This window comes from Lycium barbarum, chromosome 10 (genome assembly GCF_019175385.1).
Source record: "Lycium barbarum isolate Lr01 chromosome 10, ASM1917538v2, whole genome shotgun sequence".
Classification (NCBI taxonomy): Eukaryota; Viridiplantae; Streptophyta; class Magnoliopsida; order Solanales; family Solanaceae; genus Lycium; species Lycium barbarum.
Window position 1 is genome coordinate 23,270,256 of NC_083346.1, and position 19,526 is coordinate 23,289,781.

The following is a 19,526-nucleotide window of genomic DNA, read 5'->3' on the forward strand; positions in this document are numbered from 1 at the left end:
TGAAATCAACTTACGTGATAAAGAAACACCACACACTATTGAAAACAAGATAAAGACTATCACCACCTTACTTGGAACCAAAAACAAGGAAAAAGAACACCAAATAGAGAAAATAACTCTATTGCAAACTAGGGTTTAAGCTCAAAAACGTGAATAGTGTTTAACAAAGAATAAGAACCCTTTATATAGGCCTAGGGTCTCTTCTTTGATGACTACAAATCTCTATTCTACTCTAGAAAGGAAATAGCTAAAAACAAGGAAAGTAAAATCCCTATTCTACAAGGAAAAGAATAAAGAAAACTGAATCCTACTAGATCTAGGATAAAAGTCCTACTAATGATAGGAAATTAAATCCTACTAAAATATAAATCAAGAAACAAGAAACCTATTTAGAAAAGGATTCAAGAAACAAGAATTGGAAATAATCTTCAAACTTGAGCTTCTTGAACTTTTTCTTTTTTCTTGAATTTCAGTCTTGTGTTTCTTGATTTTCTTGAATATCTTAATATTCTTCATCTTTCATCATACATTAAGCAAGTTTCATGTGGTTTATCACTTTTATACTTGTTATTTAGCTAATTTAAGTAGGACGGGGAAAAAATGTGTATTAATCATACATGTGCACAAATATAGGAAACAAACCTTTGTCATTTTGGATATTTGTACATAATGGACAATATTGTTAGCGGTTGTGTATGGTACTGATACGAGGCAAGAATTGTTTCCACAACACTGTTTCTCCACTTCACTTCCTTTGATTATCATTCAATAAAACTAAAGCCAAAATTTTAATTCAATTCTCCAATGGCCAATTGGGAAGGAAAACAAGAATATGGTTCACAGAATTCCATTAAAACCTTAAACATCCTATCTACTAAACTCTAGATTCCAGCACAACTTTGAGACTCCTCAAGAGTACAACAACCATAGTTTCTCTCTTTCAACCGTGTTATTTTTCGTGTGGCCATGACAACTCTACTCCATTAGATGTTGTATCTGCAAATAAGTATAAGTGATTACAGGTAAATTGACAGTAGAGAATTTGATGTCGACACATCCCACTTTGCTTTTCGTGAGTGGCCAATAGTTGAGACCTGACTTGTAATAATTTGTCATCCAGATAGGTGTTCACCTCTGTATGGACTTGTAAAGTATGATTGTCACATATTTGGAGAGGAATCGATTAGTTGAACCGAGTGCTACCACAGACGGGGTATTCTTGCTCTTCTGCATGTAGAGGTGGTTAAGTACCACATGTTGAGGTCTTGACAAAGGAGGTGGAATTTCCATGTGATTGATGGAACATTAAGCAAAGTCATCTGTAGATGAGGCAGAACTAAAGGTGGCTCCTAGGTGTAGTCCTCTGCTCCAAGTTGCAAGTTACTGTAACTGCAATCTGGGGACTGAGGAGGTTCAAAACCAGAAATGCTTTCGATATCTTCTGGTACATAATCCTGCATCAAACAGCACAAGTTTTTGTCAATTTAGTTTTCCTTCGTCAACTTGTGACTTTCGAAGCGAAGGGAATCAATAGTCACCAGGAAATAAAAGACTTAATATTGTGATCATTACGACAGTATTAAGAACATAGCCCAATGAAAGTTTGGGCATCCCGAAAATGAAAATAGATAGTATTCTCAAACGAACCAGTTATGCTGATATGGCCACATACTACGAACAAATTACAACCGTGGTGTGGGTCTATCGGAAACAGCCTCTCTACCTCACAAAGGTAGGGCTAAGGTTTGCATACATCCTGCCCTTCCAAGACCCCGCTTGTGGGATTACACAGGGTATGTTGTTGTTGTTAACCGTGGTGTCTAGGACAGCTTGCGCGCACCTCGACTAATTCTGCGGGATACCTGCCACCTCCCACCAGCAACAGGTATCAGGTAACTACGACCACCAAGGCTAGAATAAATGGGACCAAATCACCTAGTGTTTTCTCTGCTGGAATTTGAACCTGAGACCTCATGGTGTTCAACCCACCTCATTGACCACGCTTGGTCACACCCTTCCTAGGTAGTTTTCTTTCACGGTAGGTAGTCAAGCAATTGAGATAGAGACAAAGAAGACTGGACATTTTTCTATATTCATGTCATTTTATATAGTTTCCACAAATTTCAAGAATTCAATTATCTCACCTAATCATATTTAAATTTGACATGATATTTTCTATATCAAACTAATTTTCACCTATTACTTTCATTACTTCTTCTCTGCTACATATAAAGTACATTTATAAGAACTATTTATAAAGCATACACGTCAATTTAGTAGCATTTTCTTTTCTGCAACCATTTTGAGTAGCAATAGGTTTGGGGACGGGAAGCAGGTGCTAAAATATGATGCATTTGAGACATTCATATGCCCAATTTCAAGCAGCAGCAACACTGTATTTGCTTTCTTCCTTTTTTCCTTTTTTCCCCTCTGTAATTGGTAGTACAACAGTAACTACATATCAATAATAAAATAGTAGTTAGGTTGGCTATATGTAAATGTCTATTTCACACAATTTGAGTTTCATTCCAATACTCATAAAAGAGTTCTATAAAACTAGACGTTCTTTGATTCTTACTCTTATCCCTATATTAACATAGAAATCTCTAAACAAAAAGGACTCCTGCAAACCACTGGGTCAAATGTAAGTGTACCAACTCAACTAAACCTAAATCCCAACTGTTTGCTATCACCTATATGGATCTTTTTCTTTCATTGTTTTTCTTTGAGAAAGGTAATGGTTTCACACGCATGCGTGCACAAAGACTGTCAAAATTACAAACAGACTCAGCTCCTTTACATTATTGAAGGAAGCAGAGAAAGATCTAAAATCCTATCCACTGAGTTGAGATCTTGTAGTCTGCACCAAAATTCCAAAAGGACAGGCATCAACGTTTCAGTATATGAATATTTTCGTATTTGCTTTCAAAACATCTTTGGATCTTTTGCTTTCATTGTGCAACTCTTTGCTAAGTCCCATGAGTTTCAAGAAACTATGTAGTGTCTGTGAAGGTTAACCGCAGCAAAATAGTATGTAGACGGTAATTAAATTTATTAATGGCTTAATCTTGTATGCTTCTGATGAGAAGTGGAGTGAATGAATTTTAAGAAAATAAAAAAGAGAAGATTTTCGGCAATTTTGCTTGCCCCCATGAAGCACGATTGCTGGTGCCGTGAATAGACAGTTGAAGAAGAAAAGGAGGAAAATAGAAGAATTTGCGAAGAAGTTACAAAAGCACTAAAGAAGTTAACAAAGCTGCCAAAACCAAATAAAACAAATTCACAAGTAATGTTTCTGCTATAAAGACTACCACATATATTTATAAATATACCTTATAAAAAAGAAATAAAGACTACCACAAACAACTTATGGAAATATATCTACTAAAGGGCAGCCCGGTGCACTAAGCTCCCGCTATGCGCGGGGTTCAGGGAAGGGCCGGACCACAAAGGTCTATTGTACGCAGCCTTACCTTGCATTTCTGCAAGAGGCTGTTTCCACGGCTCGAACCTGTGACCTCCTGGTCACATGGCAGCAACTTCGCCAGTTACGCCAAGGCTCCCCTTCATATCTACTAATTGACATATTACAAAGACTCTTTACATAATTCAGCAAAAATACAAAAGTCCAGGAGGTCATGGGAGATAATCAAAGGGTACGAGAAAAACGAGTCTCATAAATTGTCAAAGTAATTTTCCTCTTTAGTTCACTTCTCTCTCTCTTTATAGTCTCTCCCTTCATTTTTTATTTTATTTTTGTTTTCTTTTATTTGTAAGCTGCACGGTGGTGAGGTTGGTTTTATGTTTATCCAGTCCTTGATATTTCTGTACATCTATCATTTCCTCCAAAAGAAAAAAACGCATTGAGATTGAGAGAGATCATCATTTCCATCAAGAATGGCCCGTCGAGTTACAGTCTATTTTTTCAGCTTTCAGCGAACACTCCACAGTGAAAGACTACACTATGGAGTAGAGATAGCTCTTCCATAATTTCTTTCATTTGTAAAGAAGAGCTGATCCCTCACTTTAAAAGCATCCTCTAAATCTCTAAGCAATATGACAATATATACAAAAGGCATTTAATAAGACAAATTATTTGAGTGTAGATAATTAGTTCTACCTTAACCTTAATCATAAACTTTCTTCTATGACTCTTGATGGCTACAGGTAGTGGGGTTCAGGAAAACCTTCACCAAATATTTTCTAGTCAGTAATTTGCTTTGGCAAAACAGACACATCTTCAGGTATTTCATCTCAAGGGCTCTAACAATTAGTTTGTGGTGCATTGACACACCATAATATAACGACAATCTTTGTTGAAGTTGAGGCTTAATCTGAGAAAAGGCTAGTATGTCCACTGTTTGGACCAAAACCATTTACAATCTATAATTCTATATCCATGCCATTTTTAAAAGGACATGGATCCATTTGCTGACACGTCTGTTTCGGTAATGACATTGTCACAGAGCAAAAACGTCCAGGCTGGAGAGACTCCCATAGTTATAAGATCAACTCTCTTAAATATCTTGGAGCATAACAAATAAAGACTATACTCTTCTTGGTTTCAAAGGGTAGTTAATCTGACTCGTATAATCGTATTTTATATTCACATAAACAAGTAAAGCGAAGCCATGCACAGTCAATCACAAAGGCCCACAATATGTACTTATATTTTGATACTGTATATTATATATGTGTGTGTTTGTCTGCATATATTATCTAAGTTCCTATTGGACGTCCGGTTTCCTTATATTCTTGCTTTCATCCTTGTAATAGGAAAATACAATAGAAACTAGGCTTGGAATTCAATAGAATATTTCAGAGAAAATGAACGGAGATAATTTTCAGATGGCAATGTACCTTCACATCCAAAATGTTGTAAGTATTTTCTACTTCATCCTGGACGCATGGCAAGTCAGGGGAACACCTGCATTGTCCATCAACTATAAACCTATACTGGTAAACTCCAGAAGAAAGCACCTTCAAAATGGTGAAATCTTTCTCAGATCTTTGCAAATGGTTCCTGAGAAAATGAATTTTATCTAAGCCCAAGCAGTTGAGAATTTTGACTATTTTTCCGATGTAGAACGTGGAAGAATAAAATCAAGCTTACAAACTTAGATTTCCAATTATCCCATGATCCCTCCACAGCGACTTCTTTGCCATCATAGGTCCATGGTATCAATGTGGGAACTCCCTGTTCATCATTCAAGTCTTCGTATCCTGAGGTGGTTTGCATCCATGAAGGGTTTGCGATATGCATCTCCTCGGGTCTTTGTAAAGGGACCACTGGCATCTGGGTAAAAACATTTCAAAACAAACAAATTCACAGTCTATAACAAGATCAACATCCTGGACCAATTTCTAAGGAATAAACACGACATACATAGATGTAGCCATTCTTGCTAGATAACTTAAAAATGCTGGTTATTGTGGTTAATACTTTTAGTGTCATATCTTCCAAAACCAAGCTGTGTCCCGTCAGGTTTGCAAACCCTACTACATTGCCTATACGATATTTACTACTATATTCCGAACGTTTCGGATTAGCAGTAGCACATCCCCACCCCCCACCCTTTTTTTTCCCTTTTACTATATGAAATTCAGACTTTGACACCTGAGATTCCGTAACGAGCAGACACTTCCATAGAAGAATAATCTATTATCTGGTTAAATACATTACGAGATGTTTTTCCATACTTTCCGCATTCAGTTCTAGCTATTTTTGCACCTTCTAATCGACCTGAACAACATATACGGATCCCCTACCACCCCTGATTTTAGCACTAATGGAATATCCTTCACTATTTTACTAAAAATGGAACCGAATGATCTTGTTTTGTTCCTCAGTTGAAAAGAGATGTCTTGATCCGCAAGCCAAAAAATTTATCTTTGGGGCCTATATTTTTTCTATCATCCTCAAGGAGGAGAGTTCTCCAATAGATACTAAAGGTAGAACTCTTGACATCACAACTTTGACATTCCATGGTTTCTTGATGGACCTACCACCACCATCAACGCCAGATTGGCTATTGTCACCAATTTCTTCTCTTCCATTAACATTCCCCATTATAAATTTGTATTTTTAATAAAGAAGAACTTACTTGGAATCTACAAAAAGAGATTCCTTTGTGGAAAAAATAAAAGTACACTTATGTTATAACTATATAAACACTTTTACCCACTACTTTATTAATGACATCACAACTTTGACATTTAAAAGGCTTATGGTAAAAAAGAATTATGTTGAGTGAAGAATTTAGATTAGATTGAGTGCTGATGAGTGAAGTGAGGAACACAGGAGGAAAAAAGAAAAAGAATAATAAGAGGGAAAAATATATAAAAAATTGATAATTTATGCAATCCAATGAGTTTGGAACTATGTTGCTTTTCAAATTTGCACAATATATACTATAATAATGATACTGAAAATCATAATGACTAATTATATTATCATTGCTATTACTACTACTTTTCCTTGATCTTCACACATATATACTTAAAAATATAGAAATTATGTCACCTTAATATTTTAATTAATAAATAAGTTTGAATTTTGGGGGACACGAGATTTCTGTTTAGTGCATTTTATCCGTCATGGGCTCTCTCTCTCTCTCTCTCTCTCTCTCTTCTCTCTTCTCTCTCCTCTCTCTATCACCAACGGTAAGTTTGCTCCTCCCCCCCCCAACCCCCACCCCACCCACCCCCCAACCAAGCCACCCCAAACGGCGACCGGTGACGACGACCACCGGCCGGCCAGATCTCTCTCTCTCTCTCCTCTGTTCTCTCTTTTCCTTCCTTCTTCCTTTTTTGTTTTTTTTTCCCCTCTTTTCCTCTCTCTTCTACCCTGCGACCAGAAATCCTCCACCAGTAGGTTTCCGGACAGTTTCTGCACAGGTACTCGAGTTTTCCGGTGATTCCGGTCGGTAAACAGTAATTCCGGTCTGTGAACAGTATTTTCCGGCAGAGAACAGCATTTCCGGCGGCGGACAGAAATTTCTCGGTGGTGAACAGGTTTTATTTACTTGGAGTTGGTACCTCCAATAGCCCATTTTCTGTCCTTTAGCCTTATAAATTTTGCCTGCTCCACCTATTTCACTACTTATAGACTATTGCTAACTTGTGCTTTAGTATTGATCTTTCGTTTGTCTTAGATTAACCTTTCACTGGCGTATATTTGCTTTACTGGCTTTGGTGAGGGATGGTAGACTAGGTCATGTTCTCAGTTGGGATCGGGGGCTAGGGTTGGGGGGGCTAAGGGGGTTGAGGGAGCTTCTAGGTCGAGAGTAGGGTCTTGGAATATTGGGACTTTATCGGGAAAGTCCATAGAGTTAGTTAAGATTCTTAAGAAGAGGAGGATTAATATAGCTTGCGTCCAAGAGACTAAATGGGTAGGACCTAAAGCTAAGGAGGTGGACGGGTACAAGTTTTGGTTCTCGGGCAAGTCGAGGTATGGAGTAGGGATCTTAGTAGATAGTGAGCTTAGAGATCAGGTGGTAGAGATTAGGAGGATCAATGACATGATGATGGCGATTAAGTTAGTCGTTGGAGGGTTCACCTTGAACATTATTAGTGTCTACGCGCTACAAGTGGGTTTAGACGAGGAGGTAAAGAGACGCTTTTGGGAGGACTTGGATGAAGTGGTGGTAAGTATACCGCCTACTGAGAAGTTATTCATAGGAGGAGATTTCAATAAGCACATTGGGTCTATTTCGAGGAGTTATGACGAGGTGCATGGAGGATTTGGCTTCGGGGACAGGAATGGTGGAGGAGTCTCACTCCTGGATTTCGCAAAAGCTTTTGGATTGGTGGTAGCCAACTCGAGTTTTCCGAAGAAGGAGGAGCACTTGGTAACCTTTCGTAGCTCGGTGGCTGCGACGCAAATAGACTTTCTGCTTCTTAGAAAAGATGATAAAGGCCTCTGTAAGGACTGCAAGGTCATACCGAGTGAGAATCTTACGACCCAACATAAGCTATTGGTGATGGATTTGGAGATAAGAAGGAAGAAGAAGAAGAGGGTCGTGGATGACCGACCGAGGATTAGGTGGGGAAGTTTGACCCCGTCTAGTGCCTTAGAGATGGGGGAGAAGCTGATGGCTATGGGAGCGTGGGATAGTAGGGGGGATGCGAGCAGTATGTGGGATAGGACGGCCAGTTGCATTAGGGAAGCAGCTAGAGAGATACTGGGGGTCTCACGAGGCCGCCGTGGTGGGCACCGAGGGGATTGGTGGTGGAATGGAGAAGTCCAAGGGAAGGTAGAAGCAAAGAAGCAGGCATATGTGAAGTTGGTAGATAGCAAGGATGATGAAGAGAAGCGGACGAACAGGGAAAAGTATAAGATGGCGAGAAAGGAGGCGAAGTTGGCAGTTTCGGCGGCTAAAACGGCAGCCTTTGAACGCCTTTATGCAGAACTAGAGGATAGAGGTGGGGATAAGAAGCTATTTAAGCTCGCCAAGGCGAGAGAGAGGAAGGCACGCGACTTGGATCAAGTGAAGTGCATCAAGGACGAGGATGGCCAAGTGTTGGTACAGGAATCTCGCATTAGACAGAGATGGCAGTCATACTTTCATGAACTCTTGAACGAATGAGGGGACAGAGACATTGTGTTGGGAAACTTGGAGCACTCGGATAGGTGTCGCAACTTTGGATATTGTAGGAGTATAAAGGTTGAGGAGGTTAAGGGAGTTGTTCGTAGGATGCGCAGGGGAAGAGCGACCAGACCTGACGAGATTCCTGGGGAATTTTGGAAGAATGCAGGCAGGGTAGGCTTGGAGTGGCTGACTGGGTTGTTTAATGTCATTTTCAAGACAGCGAAGATGCTGGAAGAATGGAGATGGAGTACAATGATTCCCGTGTACAAGAACAAGGGAGACATTCAAAGCTGCAACAACTATAAAGGTATCAAGCTGCTAAGTCACACTATGAAAGTGTGGGAAAGGGTGGTGGAAATGAGGGTGAGGAGAGGTGTGTCTATTTCAGAGAACCAGTTTGGATTCATGCCGGGGCGCTCGACCACAAAAGTCATTCATATTGTAAGGAGATTGGTGAAGCAGTATAGGGAGTGGAAGAGGGACTTGCACATGGTATTCATTGACCTAGAAAAGGCCTACGACAAAGTGCCAAGAGAGGTCCTATGGAGATGCTTGGAGGCTAAAGGTGTACCTGTGGTGTACATTAGAGCGATAAAGGACATGTATGATGGAGCTAAGACCAGGGTAAAGACGGTAGGAGGAGACTCGGAGCACTTCCCTGTTATGATGGGGTTGCATCAGGGATCAGCTCTTAGCCCGTTTCTATTCGCCCTGGTGATGGATGAATTGACGCGACAAATACAAGGTGAGGTGCCTTGGTGTATGTTGTTCGCGGATGACATAGTCCTGATTGACGAGACTCGCAACGAAGTTGACGATAAGCTGGAGGGCTGGAGACAGACGTTGGAGTCTAAAGGATTTAAATTGAGTAGGACCAAGATAGAATACTTGGAGTGCACGTTCAATAGCCTACCGCGTGAGGCTGACGAGGAAGTGAGGCTTGGTACCTAGGCCATTCAAAAGAAAGGGAGTTTCAAGTATCTTGGGTCTATTATATAGGGATATGGGGATATCGACGACGATGTTTCACATCGTATTGGTGCAGGGTGGATGAAATGGAGGCTCGCCTCCGGAGTGCTGTGTGATAAGAAAGTGCCACCAAAACTTAAAAGCAAGTTCTACAAAGTGGTGGTTAGACCGACTTTATTGTACGGGGCGGAGTGTTAGCCGGTCAAGAAATTTCACGTTCAGAAGATGAAAGTCGCGGAAATGTGAATGCTGCGGTGGATGTGTGGGCACACTAGGAGGGATAGAATTAGGAATGAAGATATCCGAGACAAGGTGGGAGTGGCATCGGTGGAGGATAAGATGCGGAAAGCGAGGCTGAGATGGTTTGGGCATGTGAAGAGGAGAGACACAGATGCCCCAATGCAGAGGTGTGAAAGGTTGGCTATGGACGGTTTCAGGAGAGGCAAAGGGAGGCCGAAGAAGTATTGGGGAGAGGTGATTAGACAGGATATGGCACAGTTTCAGCTCACCGAGGTCATGACCTTAGATAGGAGGTTGTGGAGGACTCAGATTAGGATAGAAGGCTAGGTGGCTAATCCTTTCACCATAGTAGTTGTAGTCTTGCTCATTTGTTTATTGCCATTTGATTTCTGCATTTGATTGCTGCTTATATTTGTTGGGCCGCTGTACTTTGGTTATCTTATTTATCTATAGTAGTTAATGCTCCTTTCTTTCCGGACTGTTCTACCATGACTTTCTCGCTTTTGTTACTCCTTGCTTTCATATTGCTTTCGATATGCTTGGTCCTATCTGACCTTTTGTCTTGTTTTTCCTCTCTTGTTCTCCTCTCTTGAGCCGAGGATCTTTCGGAAATAGCCGCCCTACCTTTCAAGGTGGGGGTTAGGTCTGCGTACACTCTACCCTCCCCAGACCCCACATGGTGGGACTATACTGGGCTTGTTGTTGTTGTTGTTGTAAATAAGTCTGAATTTTCTGAAAAGTAAAAGGAATAACATCAGTGCTATCATAAATATTTCTCCCGTCGTCCCAATTTAAGTGTCTAGGATCACCTCTAGCTATTGATGGCCAGATCATGAATGGTAGAGACATGATAGACAGTTCAAATGCTGAAGCAGATCGATATGTGGAGTGAGCATCCGTCAAATACACAGTAGGAGGAGGGTACCGCAAGTTACTAGGAGAAGTTGCAAGCGTCATTGAAGAATCCGATGAGTCCAGATCATTGACCTAACAAAAAGAGGGTTGATAAGATCTACAGCATTCATAAGTTAAAACTCAAAGGAAGAGCACCAGAGTGATAGGACAAATCTGCAAGATAAAATTCCCACCATATGTATTAATTAACAAAACAAAAGAGTAAAGAGTAATGTTTTTTCAACCAGTAAGATGTCACAGGTTATTACAAAAATCATGTGATCCTATACACTCGGCAGTTTTTGCATCCCATAAACGAACTTCATGATCCAAACTTCCCCTTGCAAGTATCTTAGAGTACAATAGATGGAAACGAACCTGCAGAAGTTCAACCATAAAGTTAGATATCGATGGAGGAATGAGATATTCAAAGGTGAAAGAAGCAATATCAACACATAGCCAAGACGTGAATGAAATAAGGAACCACCAGAGACTTCCAAAATAAACTATAGATAATATAAAAAATGCTTCTAAGCTGCAGTCTTCTTCAATTAGGGTGAGGTTCAAATGGATTGAAGGGCTTAGAAATTTGAGCAAATATCTAGCATTTATCTCTCTGTTTTTCTGTTTTTGATAGATATCTGCATTGATACTCAAATCCAGATAGGATAGGTTTAGCCATCTTAGAAGCACATCCATAAACATAAAGTAAAAGGAAAATGATGTTCCAACATTTTGCAAAGCCAACTATATGCCTTCTAAACATTGTGTCAACCCAACTCCCAGCATTTTCAATCATTATTATTATTACCTGGTTAACTGAAAATATATTTCCCGAGTAGATAATGAGATCATCCAAGAATGCAGCACAACTATATCAGATGACTAAAGATCTCAAAATAGCCTTACCACCCAAGGAGTCCTGTGATGTCCACTTAACACCTTAAGCACTTCCCACTTTGGCCATCAATTATCTTTACCGTGAGATCTGCACTGCCACCATGGTAACAACGTATGTCAAAAAAAAATATTGCTCAATGAAATAGAAGTGGAGCATTTGCCTTTGAATCTCAATTCACAAGTATTTACAAAGGATTCTATTTTTTTCTTTCTTTAAGATACGAATATAGTGACTGAGGCTTCAGAAATGTGTATTTAATGATTACTTGGCATATTAGATAAACAGTTTCATATCTGAGGGGAGAAGTCATAAATTGGGTCAAATTATCCAGCAGGGCACTAAAATGCATAACATGACAGATACTTGTACATGTTTACGTATTCAAAGAGAGACTGACTGAGTAGAAGCAAGTGGTTTCCCATCAGGACTGAATGCCCCTGCAATAGCAAACCTAGGCGGAGGCAACAGTGGACAATACTTAGCTGACAAATGTCTCAATGACTCGGCCTCTACCCTGATAAAATTAAAATAAGACAAAGTCCGAGAGCAAAATTGCAGATTTGCAACTGTATTAACTTTATGGGAAAGAAAAAGCAGACAGAATGTCACTATAACTATCATGATATAAGACCCCGTCTCAGGTCTCTTGCTACTTGGCTTTTTAATCCATCGAAATGAACAGAGCATTTAGAGCTCTCACCCGAAAAATTCTTAGAACTATGTATGTTCCTTGCTACCATAAAAAAGAGGTAAAAAACTATTGACATAAAAAAGTTATGCTGGCACAGTAACCATTATAGAATTACAAGCTTGCAACCACAATGTCACAACCAGACGGAAAGTGTTTTTTTTTTCTCTCTTCTTTTAATTACTTATGGCCAATATTAGTACAGAAAAGTACAATAAGTATAATATCTTCCAAGAAATAAAAAAAGAGCAATTGAAGTTGAACCAGCCAAATGGAGCAACCAGCAAGATGAAGCCAATCACGAAACTGAAAAGCCTGGGACAAGGTCTCCTATACCATTAGGTCCACAAAACAAAGTCAGCTGGAGCAACACTCCAGCTCTATGATCACTTGGGTCCCTCCCAGTCAGCATAGTCAATCAGCAAGTCCTCACCCACACAAGGAACAGCGCCATTCTGAAACCGCAACCCAAGAAACAATATTTTCCGTTAAAATTGAAAATGAGTATAGAAGATGTATTTTCATTCACAATGGAAGGTAATCTGCTGATTGATCTTGAGCTTCCATTGTCAAAAGAGTCTACCACCAGTTCAAGTTGTAAGGGCATAATAGTTCAAAAAAAAAAAAAAAAAAAAAAAAAAAAAAAAAAAAGAGGAAGAGTCACATAACATAGACTATAGCATATCTACTATAAGCCAGGAGCAGTTAAAGGGATGATAAGAAGGAACACGAAACAAGAAACAAGTTCTTCTGATCCGAAGCATTCAACCAACCTATTATCAGCTTCAAAGGAATTAATATTTGCAGACTTGCTCATTAGCAAGATCTTGTGACCAGATAGACAGTGGTACACCTTCAAGTATCACCTAGCAGCCAGATAGACTGTGGTATGCCTTCAAGTATCACCAGTAATCACCACATGAACAAGATCCGCCTTTGAAATGGTGGAACCGGTTAATATCTCTAATAATGATCTCCCTAGAGACAATTTTACAAATGAACTTGAATGCTGTATGGCAGTCCAAGCAAATCCGAAGGTTCTTCTTCACTCTAATAGGAGCACCAGGAGGTGTAGCAATCAGCCCAAATGCAACAGCTAGTTTCTCACTATGATAGGAGAGAAGAATCTCCTTTTGTCTCTTCTCTACATCGTGCAGATCAGTATCTACCATAGGAACATAACCAGCTTTAGCCATTAGCTGTCCCAACTCCTCCAGTTTGGCATATATTTCATCACTTCGCAAGTGATTTCTGTCTCCAACTATAAATGTGTGAACACTATCTTTGACTTCAATCCAACTCATACCAGGTTCCTTTTTTACTCTACTGTCCTTCATGAGTCTTCTTACTTTTGCGACATCTCCCCACAACCCAACTGATGCATAAATATTTGCAAGAAGAACGTGAGTACCAGACTTCTCTGGTTGAAGATCAAAAAGCATCTCAGCAGCATGTTGCCCTACCTCTACATTCTTGTGGATTCTTGCAGCACCAAGAAGTGCACCCCAGACAGATGCATTGGCTTCAAAAGGCATCTTATTTACGAGATCAATAGCATCATCTAACTTCCCTGCTCGGCCCAGGACATCAATCATGCATGCATAATGCTCTTGAGTTGGTTCAATACCAAACGAGTCTTTCATTGTTTCGAAATACTTCTTGGCCTCTGCAACTAAGCCAGCATGGTTACATGCATAAAGGACACTAACTAATGTTATGTGATTTGGAGATACACTATCTTTCAACATCTCACCAAATAAATGAAGCGCCTCTTTCGCGTGACCATGTTGGGCTAGTCCTCCGATCATTGCGGACCATGAAACAACACCTTTCTTAGGAACCTCACGGAAAGCACCGCTAGCATCCTCTATACTTCCACACTTGGCATACATGTTAACTAGAGAGTTACCAGCAAACACATCTGACATGAACCCAAATTTCAACACATGAGCATGCATTTGTTTCCCCTGTTCGTACGCTGATAGATTTGCACATGCATTTAGAAGAGAACTGCAAACAAATGAGTCTGGCTTGAGGCCCATGTCCTGTAACTTCTGATAAAGTTTCATTGCTTCTTCACCTTGACCAAGTAGAGCATAAGCTGTTATGAGAGAGGTAAAAGAGGGCAAATCCAGAATAGGGCACTCGTCAAAAATTCTAGCTGCATCATCCAGCTGGTTACATTTTCCATAAGAATCAACAAGACTGTTTATGACGAAGGTGTCACAAAGAAATCCCGACTTCACAGAGAGTGCATGGACTTGTTTGCAGACGTTGGCAGCCTGCAAGCCTGCAGCAGAGTTGAGGATCGCAAGTAAAGTTGTCTGATCAAATCCAATTCCTTGGTTGAATGTCTGAATAAAAAGGTCTAGACACGCATCATCTGCCTCATTCTGCGAGTAACCAGAGATCATAGCATTCAACGCGATTAAGTCCTTCCCGGGCATCAGATCATAGATCAACCTCGCTTCCTTGGTTAAATCACACTTGCAATACATATCAATAAGACCAACACTCACAAATGGATCCAATATGATATCTTTCTTTATCAAAAGAGAGTGTAACCCTTTACCCAACTCAGGGAGCTCGAGTGCAGCACAAGCCTTAAGAGCACTCGATAATGTGAACATATTTGGCCAAATTCCTGACCTTCTCATCTGATTCAACATATCTATAGCCTGGCATTGACATTCATGAAGAACACAACCAGCAATAATAGCATTCCACGAAACAATGTCTGGTACCACAATTCCCTCAAAAACAGTAACGGCATCCTTAAGATCTCCCCCTTTTGCATACATGTCGACAAGTGCATTCGATGAGAAAGGATCAGATTCATACCCGAGCTTCACCAAATATCCGTGAATTTTCTTTCCTTCAACAATATCTCCTAACCCAGTACAAGCATTCAGTATGTTAGATAAGCTATATTCATCAGGCCTAACTCCACTACCAATCATGTCACGAAACATACACATCGCCTCACTAAAAAAATCATTTTGTGTGTAACAAGAAAACAAAGCATTCCAAGAAACAACATTTCTTTCGGGGATTTCGTCAAACAACATCCTAGAATCTACAAGGTCCCCACATTTCGCGTACATAACAACCAAAGTATTCGCGACGAAAACATCAGTATCGAAACCCGTAACCACAACAACCCCATGAAGTTGCTTACCCAAAAAGAGTTCTTTCTCAATAGAACATGCCTTAAGAACACTAGGAAAAGTGAATTCATTACATTTAAGACCTAAAGAATGCATTTTTATGAAAGCCCAAATAGCATCTTTACCAAAACCATTCTTTGTATAACCAGAAATCAAAGATGACCAAGAAACTAAATCTGGTTCAGGACTTTCATCAAGCAGTTTCCATGCATAGTGAAAAACACCACATTTAGAGTACAAATTAACTAAATGGTTCCTATGTTTAGAATCATTGGTTAATCCAAGTTTAGTTAAATGGGCTTGGATTTGAAAACCTGGGGTTAAAGACTTAGTTTGGGAAAGCTGTGAAAGAAGCTTTGTGTAGGAAATAATAGAGGTTTTGGTTCCTTCTATAAAGCTTGAAAAAAGCCTGTTTTTGTTTTGTAAGTGTGATACATTGGAGAGTCTTGAAAGTTTGAATTGAAGGTGATGAAGAGGAGTTCTTAGGCGGTAAACGTTTGTCATTCTTGATTTGAAAGTTGGTTTTGACCAGCCAGATTGGCTCCGTCATGGACTTATTGGGTTCGGACTTTGGAGTTTTCGGGTCGGATTACATCTCCTTTTGCAAATCATTTTTTTGCGCAGATTGCCCTTCTTTTGGGGTGGTCTTTAAATTTTGCCCCTCATATTTGTGGTCTTTAAATTATGCCCCTCATATTGCTGGTCTTTAATTTTTGCCCTTCGCATTGCAACACTGAACATTCACGAAGAAATCATGAGGTTCTGAGTTCGAACTCCCGCTCAAGCATAAATTAAAAAAGAAAACTGCAAGGCAAGGTTTGGGTCGCGTATATGTCGGACCCGGCATAAACTTATGAAGGAATTACCAAAGTTATGCCGGACCCGGCATACTCATGTCTTATGGGCAGACTTGGCATAAGTATGCCGGGTCCGGCATAACTTTGGTAATTCCTTCATAAGTTTATGCCGGGTCCGGCATAACTTTGAGATCTCATGTCAACTTTTTTACAGATTTTTAGTGACATCAAAATGCTCTATTAAAATTCAAGTGGTTTTTGTGTCAATGTGGCCTAAAGACTTTCTTTGCTACATTTCCTGTATTGGATATATTATAACTGCTCTTGTTAATATATTATGGGGTAGTGTTAGAAAAGAGTAGTTGTCGTGATTTTGTTCCATTATATCTAAGCCTAGTTTTTCATGAGTATTAACACTATGATAATTGTTGACAGCATTTGCATAACGATGAGTGGAAGAGGCCACGCACAAAGTTTTTACCATGAAGCCTTTTAGTTCTGTAATAATATTGAAAGGAGGACAATGAAATTCTTCCTAGGTACCCTCATCCGGTGGGGGCATACTTTTAATGGGCAAACTTTTATACCGGACCAGGCATAAACTTGTGAAGGAATTACCAAAGTTATGCCGGACCCGGCATACTTATGCCAAGTCTGCCCATAAGGCATAAGTATGCTGGGACCGACATAAGTTTGGTAATTCCTTAACAAGTTTATGCCGTTGGGGGCATACTTTTAATGGACAAACTTTTATGCCAGATCCGGCATAAACTTGTGAAGGAATTACCAAAGTTATGTCGGACCCGACATACTTATGCCAAGTCTGCCCACAAGGCATAAGTATGCCGGGTCCAGCATAACTTTAGTAATTCCTTCACAAGTGTATGCCGGTTGGGGCATAGCGAATTTAAACTCTGCCTTGCGAATTTTTTTAAAAATTTTGACTGTGTAGGGGTTCGAACCTGGAACCCATGGGGTTTAGCCGAAGGGCAAAACTTAAAGATTTCAAATATGAGGGGCAAAATTTAAAGACCACCCCAAAAGAAGGGCAATTCTGCGAATTGCCCTTTGGAAATTTCAATAATGTACAATCTAACGTACAAAATTATATTTGTGTAGCCATATTTTTAAATTACACCCCGTATAGCTACTTTTTCCCATTATACAATAATATACAACTTTATACATCTGGAGTAGACAATATATCAATCTTGTATAAAATTATATAATAATGTATAGAGTGCATAATAATGTATAATAGGTATTTATATCCATAAAAATTCAATTGTATACAATAATATACAACATTTTTTCAATTATATGGTCACTTCTGTTATATCCAAGGTAGCCCAGACTGATGGAATCACAGGCTTTTGAAGTGAGGATACGAATTGAGCCATTTCGAGCTATTTCGGATAATTATTTTTTCTAAATAGTCATAGAGGATTATTTTCCTTTTTTGTAGGGAAAACAACACAATATACCAGAAAAGGTAAAACATTTACCTATACCTGCCCCAATGAAATTTCTACTATTATAGAAGAGTGGGTTTGGTCGTCAACCCACTCTTCTATAATAGTTAATAGTTCAAAAAAAAAAATTAAGGTAGGTACACATGAAGAAGTAGGAGACAATTGTAAAAAATAAAGAAAAGAAAAAAGGATATTTAAATAATGATAATAAGTTCATAAAATGGTAAAGGTACGCTTAGAGAAAATTTAAAGAAGAGAAATTCAGAAAAAAAAGAAATAACGATTTAAATTGAACACAAAAACCGCTAAAGAAGTTATAAAACCAAAAGATTTAAAACTTATACTTTTGGGTAAGGATAAAAATGCACTAATTTTAGATACATTCTCACAAAAATAATGAGGAATAACATCAGGAAGATGAAATATAAACGGTCAAGAAACGTATACACATATACTTAATAATTTAAGACTGCAACAGATGCTAAAACATGAAAGCGTTTTTCAGTGTTATTGAGTAGAAAGAGATAATGGCATGAAACTTGATAGGAGAAGGTGCATTTCAAATCTTTCAATTGAAGAACCAAACCAGGAAAGTCATATACAGGAGAAGTGGACTAAGTAAAATAATTTATTAATATTTTCAATTAATTGAATTATAATACTTTTTATAATAAAAATTTCATAATTATATTACTAAAAGGTACTCTCTCAGTCTTAATTTATGTGACATAGTTTGATTAGGCACGAATTTTAAAAAAGAAAGGAATTTTTTTTGAAACTTATGGTCTAAAACAAGTCATAAATATTTGTGTGGATTTAAATCATTTCATTAAAGGTAAAAGGGGAAGTTTTAAGTTAAATGATTTCTAAACATAAAAATATATCATTTTTTTTTAGATAAAGCAAAAAATAAAAATGTGATACTATTTTTGTGTTGGATCCGTGCTAGCATGGGCTTTCATCATCTAGTCTAATTATAAACAGCACCCGTATGGCATAATCAATTTACTCTGAGTACACCCTTTTTGCGGCTTCAATTAAATTCGCTTTTGTCCGTTCCAAAATGCAATTCACGTCTCCTTTTCTAGGGGTGGGCGTTCGGTATTCTGTTCGGTATTTTTAAAGTTCAGGTTCGGTAATTTAAAATTCGATAATTGACAGTAGATACCAAATACCAAACCGAAAAAGTTCGGTTCGGTAAATCAAACTTCGGTTCGGTAAATTTCGATACGGTATTCGGGATTTACCATTTAAGGAAACAAAGTATACAAAAGTTGAGCTACAATATAATTGAAACAGATTTGTATACTTCTAAACAACTCTTTACATTCCAACATATTTGAAGTTCAACGACGAAGCATATTCTACCACAGAAACGTGCTTTTATATTCAAATTGAAGAAGCACAGTTTCGGGACAAGCAGAACGGAGGGGAAAACAAAGTGAAAAAGAAGGGTAGGGGACGGGAGGAAAAAGATAAAGATCTCCACAGCAACTGGATATGAAAATCATTCAAATGGAGGACAACACAAAGTCACAACTAAGAGTACAAAAATATAGTAAACACATTAGAGTGAATAATTCGGTATTCGGGAAATTACCGAATACCGAACGGTACTAATGTCTCTTACCGATCCCGAACCCGAATACCATAATTTTAAAATTTTATTCCCGAATACCGTACCGATACCGAATTACCGAATACCAAATTACCGAAATTCTTGGTTCGGTTCGGTAATTCGATTTTCGGTAATTTATGCCCAGCCCTATCCTTTTCTCCTGATTTTGTTTTCTATTGTCTTTTTTAT

At 38.8% G+C, this 19,526-nt stretch overlaps 2 protein-coding genes across 7 annotated transcripts; both read right to left on the reverse strand.

The window, feature by feature from the left end:
* Nucleotides 1-718: 718 nt before the first annotated feature.
* LOC132614323 (putative pentatricopeptide repeat-containing protein At5g52630) lies at nt 719-16,045 on the reverse strand. Of its 6 annotated transcripts, none has more exons than XM_060328741.1 (9): nt 13,057-16,045; nt 12,620-12,738; nt 11,604-11,682; nt 10,964-11,072; nt 10,610-10,787; nt 10,355-10,532; nt 5,114-5,296; nt 4,861-5,023; nt 719-1,454 (listed from the first exon to the last, which is right to left on the reverse strand). In XM_060328741.1, the coding sequence occupies exon 1, from the start codon at nt 15,952-15,954 to the stop codon at nt 13,186-13,188; it is 2,769 nt and encodes a 922-aa protein (XP_060184724.1). In that variant the 5' UTR covers nt 15,955-16,045; the 3' UTR covers nt 719-1,454; nt 4,861-5,023; nt 5,114-5,296; nt 10,355-10,532; nt 10,610-10,787; nt 10,964-11,072; nt 11,604-11,682; nt 12,620-12,738; nt 13,057-13,185. The 6 variants fall into 6 exon arrangements, with proteins under 6 accessions (XP_060184724.1, XP_060184722.1, XP_060184726.1 ...); XM_060328739.1 differs by having other exon boundaries at nt 11,604-11,687; XM_060328743.1 differs by having other exon boundaries at nt 719-996; nt 1,133-1,454; nt 11,604-12,738.
* On the reverse strand, nt 1,350-6,070 carry LOC132612844 (SNF1-related protein kinase regulatory subunit beta-2-like). The gene is made up of 4 exons (XM_060326925.1): nt 5,948-6,070; nt 5,118-5,296; nt 4,861-5,023; nt 1,350-1,454 (listed from the first exon to the last, which is right to left on the reverse strand). Exons 1-4 carry the CDS (start codon nt 6,068-6,070, stop codon nt 1,350-1,352), a joined length of 570 nt encoding a protein of 189 aa, XP_060182908.1.
* Nucleotides 16,046-19,526: the final 3,481 nt, after the last annotated feature.